General features: G+C 66.2%; 1 protein-coding gene across 1 annotated transcript in view; it reads left to right on the top strand.

Moving 5' to 3' along the window:
- Positions 1–784: 784 nt before the first annotated feature.
- The window catches only part of SLC6A18 (solute carrier family 6 member 18), a 20,665-nt gene continuing 10,708 nt past the window's right edge, over positions 785–10,741 (top strand). Inside the window, exons 1-6 of the mRNA XM_055554834.1 lie at positions 785–944; positions 5,236–5,376; positions 5,968–6,105; positions 6,596–6,777; positions 8,547–8,657; positions 9,410–9,522. Of these exons, the coding sequence (XP_055410809.1) occupies positions 785–944; positions 5,236–5,376; positions 5,968–6,105; positions 6,596–6,777; positions 8,547–8,657; positions 9,410–9,522 (845 nt within the window). The remainder of the gene's footprint in view (positions 945–5,235; positions 5,377–5,967; positions 6,106–6,595; positions 6,778–8,546; positions 8,658–9,409; positions 9,523–10,741) is intronic.

Below are 10,741 nucleotides of genomic sequence, written 5' to 3'. Positions count from 1 at the left end.
CTGCAGAGGAGCACTGGGAGCCAGCTGGAAGGGGAGCACTGGGAGCCAGATGGAAAGGTCACATTCAGACCATCTGAGAGGTCTGGACATCTTTGGAAAATAACTGGCTTAAAAGTAAACATGGCACCTGTCTTGGCAGCCCTACTTGGGCATTCACCCATGTCCACGCAAAATCCCATTGCAGATGTTCATTACAGCTCTTCCTCATGGCCACCCTGGTCAGTGCATGGTGGACACAGCACCCCACGGGCCATATAACCGCCCGCCAGGCAGGTCTCCAGAGACCAAGGCCCGTAGCCCAGCTCACACCGCTTACACAACGTCCCTCTCCAGGGAGGGAGAGCAGAAGCAGGCCGTCGGGGGTGCAGCCACACAAGGGACGGGGCCCCTCCGGGGATGGCCATGTCCACTGCGTCAGCCGTGATGCTGGTAGGTACCTGCAGGGTGCCTAGTGGGGGCCCGTGGGCGCTCGGAACTGCTCCTCACAGCCACACGTGAGCCAGCGGTTATTCCAGAAAGTTTATTAAAAGTGAACAACATCTATGGAACAGGTAAGCGGGGCCCAGCCTCAGAACCCCTGAACTTCTCGCGTTGGTGATGGCAGCCAGACGTTGGGCAGGAGTGGGCGGGGGAGGGTCCAGGGTCGGGAGGGGCGCTCGGTTGGAGGGGGCTGTTACCGATTAACCAGCTTTACTGGTTTTCCTTTAAATCACAAAAAAGCACACCCACAGGGCAGAAGGCTGGCAACTTCCTACCGCTGCGGAGGCTCCGGGCTATGGCAGGCATGGCGGGCACCCGGGGGCCCGACCCACCTGCGGATGGCAGCGGGGAGGAGCGGCCAGCGTGGGACAACAAACTCCAGTACCTGTTGAGCTGCGTGGGCTTCGCCGTGGGCCTGGGCAACCTCTGGCGGTTCCCGTACCTGTGCCAGACGTACGGGGGAGGTGAGCCTCCTGGGTATGCCCCCCCCACCGCGGCCTCCGGGGTGTGGGAACTCCCACCCGCAGGGATCTGTCCCCCGGGGCCCAGCTGGCGACAGCTTTGCGGTGCTGCTCAGCAGGCCGCCCGCCCAGGCTCCGTCAGGGTCAGGGCGCCGGGCCCCCCTCGCCAGCACTGTGTCCTCACTGAGCAGACCCCAGAGGGCAGCCAGGGGGCCGCAGCCACATGGGGAGCTGAGGTGCACAGCTGCCCTCAGGGGATGCACATGGGGTGTGGCTCGCTGTGTCCCCAGGCTCAGGGCGGAGGGCTTCCTGGGCACAGTCACCCCATTGTGGTGTCTGACCCGAGGCTTCCCCGAGGCCTGTGCTTCCTAGCGCCCGCGGAGCTCCCAGCCGACGCAGGCGCTGGTCGAGTGTCCCCTGCAGGGCAGCGGCTCTGGCCTCCTGCCTCGGAGACGGGGAGGCCGAGGTGGTGAGGATTCAGCCCATCTCCACCCAAAATGGGGGAGCAGGGGATCAACACAGAAGGCAGAGCTGCATGAGCACCGCCCACCAAGCTTCCTGGTCATGCAGACACGGCATCTTTGAGGTCTCCTTTTCCTGACAATAAGATCTGGGGCACGTGGGAAAATCTGAACATGCAGACAAATGGCCAGACATTCCTCTGTAACAGCTGCCCTGGCGCCAGAGCCTCCGTGGGTCCGGGGTGGGGAGGCGGCCGCACCTCCGTGAGCGCGGCGTGGAGAGCATGGAGCTCCCTGGAGCACCGGCGGGGACCTGAAGCAGGGCGCCCAGAGCTCCCAGTGCCTGTCGTGCGAGGCCAGGGCCTCGGCGACCCTCCACGCATGGGGCTCTGCCCACAGCCTGACCCGCTGCCCAGAGCGGCCGGAGCAGGGGCCCAGGGCCCCCGCCCCGTGGACACCGCCTGCCTCCGTCCAGACATGGAGGCCGCGGGCGCCACCCGCCATGCCCGGGGCTCCGAGACACGCCTGTACGGTCCAGGATCCAGCTTTCCCAGGCTGGAAGTGCTTGACCAAGTGCCACGAAACAAGCTTCTCACGCTGCGAGAGGCCCTTCTCCGTCTGCTCTGACCACCTCTGGAGACCCTGAGACAGGGCATCGCCTGGTTCGCACCCGCAACCCCCTGACGTCAGGACTGTGCCTCCACGTCATGGAGGGAGGCAGCGTCGTCACAGAGCTGAGCGGACGTGGACGCAGGGCCGGCCGGGGCGTCACATACACTCCACTCCGCAACGAGCAGAGGAGGCAGAAGCACGGTGTCCGGTGCTGACCCCGGCTGCTGACCGCAGGGCTCCAACCCGGGGGTCCCCCAGGGAGCTGCAGAGGCCCCGATTCCTGCTCTGCCCTGGAGGCCTATGGTTTAGTGTGGAGCCCTGGTGTCCAGCAGAGCGAGCCCTCTCGGCTCTTCCTTTAAACTCTGCCGCCGCCTTCCCGCATAAACTGCAGCCATGGCACGCGGGCCGGGGGTCGGGCCTGGCGTCCGGTGGGGTGTCCGGCCTGGCCCCTGCAGTCTCCACGGGCTTGGGATGCAGGTCTCTCCTCACCCCGTGTGCCCCTCTCCTTCCATCCTCCCGTGGCTCTTTCCTCAAGATCACGGGCGTGTTTCTCAGCAGCCCACAGGCCCTTGCCACTGTTCCGACCAGAGGCATCTTTTCTTACTGGACTGAACGGCTGTGTGCCGTGCCCAGCACCCCCCGGGCTCCGCCCAGACCCGCCCGCAGGGGACGGTACACAGCGGCCGGCCATCTGATGACTGTGTATTCCTTGTCACCGGCTCTGCAGTGGCCCTTCAGCTCTCGGGGCCGGAGCACCGAATGTGCGAGGCTTTCCCCACACTGACCAGGCCTCTGGTTCTCAGTGGACGCCGACTGGGTGCCCCAGAACCTAACCCCACCCTGCCCGCACAGGCTAAGGGCGGCCCCACAAGATGCCCCCTAACCTCAGATGCCAATCTGGAGTAGCAGGTCCCCAGGTTACCATGGCTTCTTCCGATTCTTTACAAATTCAAGGGGTCCCACAACCCCTCTTAAGACAGCGATTTGCTGGAATGGCTCGGGAAAACACTCAGGTCTACAGGTTTATCATGAAGTGTGCAACCCAGGAATGCTGTCCGGGAGCGATGCAGAGGCGGGGCCCCCCAGCACGGCCCCCTCCTGTGCCTCCGCCAGGCAGGCACCCTTGACGGGGCCCTGGGCCGCTGGCTGGTGACTCTCAGTCTGCCGCTGGGGGAGGGCCAGGCTGGGAGTCCCAGGTGTGGGGTCGCCCTGCCCCTCCATCTCCCGGCCTGTGGGGTCAACTGGGTGAGGTTGAAGGACATCAACAAGCTGTGCCCCTCGCCCGACCCCCCGACATGCCTAGGGAGCTCAGGGGCCGAGCCAGGACAGGACCAGACACACTCCTCTCAGTTCAGCACAGCATCCCAGATCTGGGGCCCCAGCACCGGGGTCCACGAAAGGTGGACCAGCTCTCCTCCTGCCTTGTAGTCTGTCAGAAACAAGCCTGCCCCGTGCCACCCCCATTGGCTCCTCCTGGAGTCAGCATGAGGGGCCGGGTGCCCCCCTGGACGTAGAGCCCCCAAGCCTGGCCCCCAGCACCCCAGCCGGGCCTGTGATCTGGGACCCCGTCCCCACGGTGGTTACGTTGGGGCTGAAATGAGCCTGATGCACAGGCTGGACGCTGCTCAGCACCAGGTCACAGAGATGCCTCCTGTCCCCCTCTCCCCAGAGCTGGGAGACTCGGCCACGGGCCAGGCCCCCTGTCCCTCCCCTCCCTGTCTGTCCCCTCTCCCCAGACCTCTCCTTGGGCCAGACCCTCTCACGCTGCCCTCAACCAGCCCCTGAGGCCTCCACCTGGACCCCATCCAGCTGGGGCCTCCCCCTCAGACCAGGCAGGGACGGGGAAAGGGGGCCAAGGATCAGTCAGCCTGGAGGCCTCACCCTTCCCGGATGGCGGCTCAAATGTGTGGGACTCAGGCCCTGGGCGTGCGGCCATTCCATGTCTGCCTTCGCCATGCTGCAAGGAGTGCGTCCTGGGGCCTGAGCGTGCCTCAGGAGGGCGCCTCCATCAGTAACCTGGACCCCGGGTCCCTGGTGACCCCTGGCCACAGCCCCCGCTGCAAGCCCTGCCCGCAGGGGCCCTCCTGCCCCTGGGAGGCCATCCCGGGGCCTCTGGGGCCTCCACCTGGAACTTAACTCTCTAATGCACTTTGCCTTTTTGCTGCTACGTGGGAGATACTGAGACGCACCGTCTGCCCACATGCTGGCCCCGGCGGCCCGTCAGGCCGACGTGGCCCAAGAGCTCCATGGCCTGGCTGCCCCCAGGGCTCTGACTCTGCGTCCACACTTCGGATGGTGATAGAAAAAGCCAGCACGAAGCTGTGCTGGTGAAGAGCACGGGGCCTTGGTTCGTGGGAGTGGCTCTCAGAAGCTGAACCCAAGCTTCCCGTGGACAGTGGGGAGAGCCGTGCCCACAGCAGCCCATGCTGTTGGTCGGGGCCTGATGGTCTGTGCTGCTCCCTGGGGTCCCCTGGACCCATGCAGGCAGCGGCTGCGGTCAGCCAGGCAGCGCTGAAGCAGCCACACGCTCCGGCCCAGGGCAGGCAGGTTTCCAGGGTCTGGACAGAGGATGTGCGGCTGAGACTCCCACAGCGCACACAGGGCCGATTCCGCCTCTGGGCACTCAGTCCTCCTCCCGACAGTGCGGGAGCATCCTGTGGGGACCCGCGTCTCTCCAGCAGGCCTGCGGGCTCAGGGGTGCCCAGCCCCCCGCCACCTGCCAGGACCCACGCCATCTACGCGGTGCAGAAGGGAGCCGCCGTGTCTGCCTGCCTGCCCTCAGGTTCTTGCCGAGAGGCAGCTCTGTCTGAGGGGCCTGGCACCCAGGCCCACCCTGCTGTGTGCACCCCAGCGTCCGAGCAGGAGTGAAGGGTTGGGAAGGGCTTCCCGCCTCAACCCAGGGCACAGCTTGGGGGACCTCCGGTGACTACCTCCTGCAAGGCCCTGCCGTGAGCAGACCAGCTCCCCGTCCCAGGAGCCCGGGAACCAGGGGTGTCAGGGCCCCAGTGAGAAAGCAGCTCGGCCCACGTGTCAGTGGGAACCCCACACAGCCCCAGAGGGTAGGGGACTACAGCTTTAACACAAGCAAACCCCCGACGTCAGGGCTGCCTCCCTCGGTGGCCAGGAATGCTCCTCCTTATCCCCCCACAGCGGCCTGTGTCGCCCTCACCAAGGCTGGGCCGGGCAGAGGGCAGGGCCCACTGACAGCCGCATCTCTGCAGGCGCCTTCCTCATCCCCTACGTCGTCGCCCTGGCCTTCGAGGGCATCCCGCTGTTCCACATTGAGCTCGCCGTCGGCCAGCGCCTGCGCAGGGGCAGCGTCGGGGTGTGGACGGCCATCTCGCCCTACCTGGGGGGTGTGGGTACGTGCCCCCCATGACCCCCGCCTGCAGCTGCTCCGTGGTGGGGGGGGCGGGGCTGCGTCTACGCGTGCTATGCGTGTTTGCTGGGTGTTCGCTTGTCACACCAGTGCATGCCCAGTGGTTCGGAACGGAAGGTGCAGGGGTCCCGGGCACGCAGGTACCCAAGGCAGGAATCAGGCGTGACAGCGGAGGCAGGAGTCCACCCCAGAACAGCAGCTCGCTGGCCCACGGTGCCCAGTCCATGTGCAAGGGGCCCTGAGCGCATGCGACCTGGGACCTCATGGCACCTGGGGAGACTGGGCAGAGGGCAGCCCTGGTTCCCCGAGTGACCGTGAGATGGGCTCTGCCGCAGATGGCCCCAGCGTCACCGGCAGGCCTGTGGCATGCCTGGTGGCTTCGGGCTGCCCGAAGGCCCACCTAGAAGTGGGCCAAGGCTGGCGGACGGGCCGCTGAAGGCCAGCCAGGAGGGTGCTGGCCAGCGGGCGGGCAGCAGGGGCCTCAGGGTTGACACAGGGAGTGGAGACACGGGCTGGGCGCGAAGGGGTCCATCGGGCCGCCCAGGGAGGCGCTGACCATGCCCGGTGCCCACAGGGCTGGGCTGCTTCACCGTGTCCTTCCTGGTCAGCCTGTACTACAACACCATCCTGACCTGGGTGCTCTGGTACCTCCTCAACTCCTTCCAGCACCCGCTGCCCTGGAGCGCCTGCCCGCTCGACCTCAACCGCACAGGTACTGCTGTTGGGAGAGATGCCCAGCGTGGCCGGCCCCCTGGAGCTGGGTCCTGCTACCCCGCGCTTGCCCGTTTGCTGTGGGACCCTGGGCCCCCCTCACTAAGTAGCACCCAGGCCCTCGAAGCTGCTCACACACCTGGCAAGGAAAAGCGTGTGGGTTGGGCTGCTCATCCCCCTGAATTAGGTCTTCAGGGGGACACCCCCCCAGCCCAAGTGCATGCCCTCTGCGGAGACCTCAGGTGTGGGCAGCCCTCTGCGGAGACCTCAGGTGTGGGGAGTACTCACGGTTTTCAAGTGCGCTCATGACCCCGGGTGGGCCTCTGTCCCCGAGGGCCCGCTGTGCCAGCTCGTGCTAGGCACCTGCTGGACAGGCTGAGCAGCTGCAGAGGCCCCCGGCGGCCAGCCCCCCGGGCCCGCTCCCAGGGTGGCGGGGTCCTGCCGGGTCCCTGTGGCCCGCGGCCCACCTGTGCGGGCCCTGCCGGCTCCAGGCCTCGTGCAGGAGTGCCGGGACAGCAGCCCTGTGAGCTACTTCTGGTACCGGCGGACGCTGAACGTCTCGGCCGACATCGGCGACGGTGGCCCGGTCCAGTGGCGGCTGCTGCTCTGCCTGGCGGTCTCCTGGGCCGCCGTGTACCTGTGCATCATCAGGGGCATCGAGACCACTGGGAAGGTGAGCCTGCGCGGCCCTGCCCCCGGGCCCCCCGGGCCCCGAGGGCCCCTCCTCACTTCCATCTCCTCGGCCTCTGGGGTTCAGAGGTTCTGTCCGTGTCCCTGGAGAGCTGGGCTCCTCTCACCGTGAGGTGAACCTCCTCGGCTCGGCGACAGTCTGCACTGAAATCCTCTCTGATGTTAGAACAGCCATTTCGGCTTCCTTGACTAAATTAATTTTTTTTCCAGCTCTTCTTCTTTTCGTCTGTTTGGGTCTTTGTGTTTAAAGTGTGGTTCTGGTAGACAGCACGCAGCTGGGTCTCGCTTTTCCCCCAGGCTGACTGCCCCGGCTTCTTCCTTTGGCGTGGTTGCGCTGCCCGCGCTGTCCATCTGGCCGGGCGAGGCCCGTCACCTTGTATTTATCTTCTGCTCGTCCCCTCTGCTCTTTGCTCTCGTGCCACTCTTTCTCTGAGGTGTTTTGGACGCCTCTCTATGTCCTTTGCTCGGCGGCTGTAACTCGGTGGTTGGATTTGGGGCTGCAGCCCACTCTGTCTCCCAGCAACGCCGCGCCAGGCCACAGAGGAGCCTCAGCATCGCCCTCTCCCCTCAGTGGCCACGCTGCCATCACACCTTTCGCTACAGCGTCATAAGCAGCAAGCGCAGTCTCAGCACTTCCTTGGTTCTTTGCCTCTCAGCCTGTGGGGTCTTAGGTCACCGATCAGGGACTGAACCCAGGGGCAGTGAGCGAGGTGAATCTTAACCTAGGGAATGCCTGCATTCTCAGCGTTTTTGTTTTAAACACTGCATTATCTTTTAAAGAGACTGAGGCAATGAGAAAAAATACTGAAAGTCACCTCGCTTCCACACAGAGAGGACCAGGGGAGCCTGAGTCTGTGCCTCCCACGTTTGCCTTTCAAACTGCACCCAGCTCCAGCTGCCCACCCCTCTTCCTCCTGGGCTTGGATGAGTCCGGTACTTTTCTCTTCCTCCCGGGCCTGGATGAGTCCGGTACTTTTCTCTTCCTCCCGGGCCTGGATGAGTCCGGTACTTTTCTCTTCCTCCCGGGCCTGGATGAGTCCGGTACTTTTCTCTTCCTCCCGGGCCTGGATGAGTCCGGCACTTTCTACGTTTGTCCTGACTTCAACGAGTGTAACTACACTCCATGCGTCTCTGTGGGGCCTCCCGACGGTGGTTGTGGAGGTCTGCGGGTCTGAGTGTGTGTGAGCTCCTGTACTTTATTTCAGTTAATGTGTGGAGGTGATAATTACTCTCAGGTGAGGGGCTCCAAGCTCGAGGGGATTGGAATTTCAGACCCAACCAACCAGCCAGAAACCCAAATAGTCCTGCACGAACGTCCCTGAACATGACCTGGGTGGCCCCACCGTGTCTGCATTTGGGGTCTGGGGCTCAGGAGGGAAGGGTCCCCGTTTGCCGATTTAATTTTTTGCAGACGCCATGTGTGCAGAGCCCTCCCCAGCCCTGAAAGAACTGGGGACTGGTCCTGCTCGGGGAGAGCGTGTGGGCAGGTGTGCGCCCCACGGACCCCATGAAGAGGCCCTCTGGGGCCTCAGCATAGAAGGAGGAGGGGCCTGTGGACCAGAGGGAGGCCACTGCCCACCGCGGTAGAACCCTCACGTGATCCTCGGGGCAGCCCAAGCCCCTGAGCGTGACTGGGGCCCACAGCCCACTGTCTCCAGTCAGACCCCACAACCCGGCAGTGGCCCGAGGCCGCTCCCGAGCCCCACTGACTCAGGAGTGGATGCAGAGGAGACTGATGACTGGCCTTTTCAGGCCATTTATTTCACGGCCCTGTTTCCTTACCTGGTGCTCACGGTCTTCCTGGTCAGAGGGCTTACGCTGCCCGGGGCGATGCAAGGACTGACCTACCTGTTCACCCCTGACGTAAGTGGGCCCCACACCCAAGCTCCCCCGCCCAGGCTCAGGAAACGAACAAGCCGGGCCCCCCCAGCCTGGACCCTCCCCCCTCAGCCAGGGGAGCAGAGACGGCCACAGGGAGGGGTGGTCCGGCGTCTCAGGGGTCAGGTTTGGAGGGCGGGGAGCAGAGAATGCGGCCTGGGGTGCGGGGGCGTGTGAAATGGGGGTGTGGGGGAGAGGCCTGGTGGGGACCTCGGTGTCCCCCGCAGGGTCCCAGACCCCACGTCTCTGAGGGGCTTGTCCAGGAACATGAGCCGCCAGGAGAGGAGCCACGGGGCCATTCCATGGTCTCTGGAGCCACAGGGGCCGCACAGCTTAGCACCCTCAGTCTCCCAGGCCGGGCCCCTTGCTGGGCACATGGGTGGCGTCTGTGGGTCCCCCAGTGGGAACACCAGGCCCTGTGTGCAGGGGGTCCCGCCTGGCCCGCGAGTCCTCGAAACCCCCAGCCTGCAGGGAGCTGAACCGACCCCGGATCTGACTCCCAGCCCCGAGAGGGCCGTCCTCCTGTGGATGGGCCCAGGGGGCATTCCGCATCAAAAGCAGGGAGCCCGAACTGGCCGTGTCATCACGTGCGCTCCTCACGAGTGGTCCCAAGCTGTCTTGGGGCCTGGGTGGGCACACGGCTCGTGGGAGCGTCCCGGGGATGCTGGGCACAGTCTTGACCAGGAGGCACCAGGCTGGGGGCCTGTCTGCGACCACGGGTCCCCATTCCCTTCCAGCTGCGGGTCCTGCAGAACCCCCGGGTGTGGCTGGACGCCGCCACCCAGATATTCTTCTCCCTGTCCCTGGCCTTCGGAGGACACATCGCTTTCGCCAGCTACAACCCGCCCAGGTAGGCTGGGGCTGGGGCCAGGGGCCGCGCTGCTGAGGGCGTGCCGAGCAGCTTGTTGTGACATCCTTCCTGGAACGTGGGGTCAACCGATGCGAGCCTCTGATAAGCACAAGCTCTCGGGGTTCCGGCAATCACTGAGTCACCCCGAGGGCCGGGAGGCTGCCGCCTTCTGAAGCAGCAAGTTCTGGAGCAGCTGCCGGAAGGGAACTGGGGTCATCAAAGCCAGGAACAAGGCTATAACCAGGGGCTGCCCGTGTGACACACGTGGCCATAAAAGCAGAAATACAGACTGTGTCAGCCTCCCGGGCACTTAGACGGCCGGGCGCCCGCCTCCTCACGACGCCCAAGCCTGACCATGGGTCATAAAACATGGCATGAGCGATGGCGCGCTGACAGCAGCCTCCGCGCGGGTCCGTGGGGGCAGCGGGCACGCGGGTCCGTGGGGGCAGCCTCCGCGCGGGTCCGTGGGGGCAGTGGGCACGCGGGTCCGTGGGGGCAGCCTCCGCGCGGGTCCGTGGGGGCAGCCTCCGCGCGGGTCCGTGGGGGCAGCCTCCGCGCGGGTCCGTGGGGGCAGCCTCCGCGCGGGTCCGTGGGGGCAGTGGGCACGCGGGTCCGTGGGGGCAGCCTCCACGCGGGTCCGTGGGGGCAGCCTCTGCACGGGTCTGTGGGGGCAGCGTGTGCGTGGGTCCATGGGGGCAGTCTCTGCGCGGGTCCGTGGGGGCAGCCTCCGCGCGGGTCCGTGGGGGTAGTGGGTGCGCGGGTCCGTGGGGGCAGTGGGCACGCGGGTCCGTGGGGGCAGCCTCCGCGTGGGTCCGTGGGGGCAGTGGGCACGCGGGTCTGTGGGGGCAGCCTCCGCGCGGGTCCATGGGGCAGCGGGCACGCGGGTCCGTGGGGGCAGCCTCCGCGTGGGTCCGTGGGGGTAGTGGGTGCGCGGGTCCGTGGGGGCAGCCTCCGCGTGGGTCCGTGGGGGCAGTGGGCACGCGGGTCTGTGGGGGCAGCCTCCGCGCGGGTCCATGGGGCAGCGGGCACGCGGGTCCGTGGGGGCAGCCTCCGCATGGGTCCGTGGGGGCAGTGGGCACGCGGGTCTGTGGGGGCAGCCTCCGCGCGGGTCCATGGGGCAGCGGGCACGCGGGTCCGTGGGGGCAGCCTCTGCGTGGGTCCGTGGGGGTAGTGGATGCGCGGGTCCGTGGGGGCAGCGGGCACGCGGGTCCGTGGGGGC

The sequence above is a fragment of the Bubalus kerabau genome, chromosome 18, assembly GCF_029407905.1.
Source record: "Bubalus kerabau isolate K-KA32 ecotype Philippines breed swamp buffalo chromosome 18, PCC_UOA_SB_1v2, whole genome shotgun sequence".
Lineage (NCBI taxonomy): Eukaryota > Metazoa > Chordata > Mammalia > Artiodactyla > Bovidae > Bubalus > Bubalus kerabau.
This window is presented reverse-complemented; position numbering and strand designations above follow the sequence as displayed.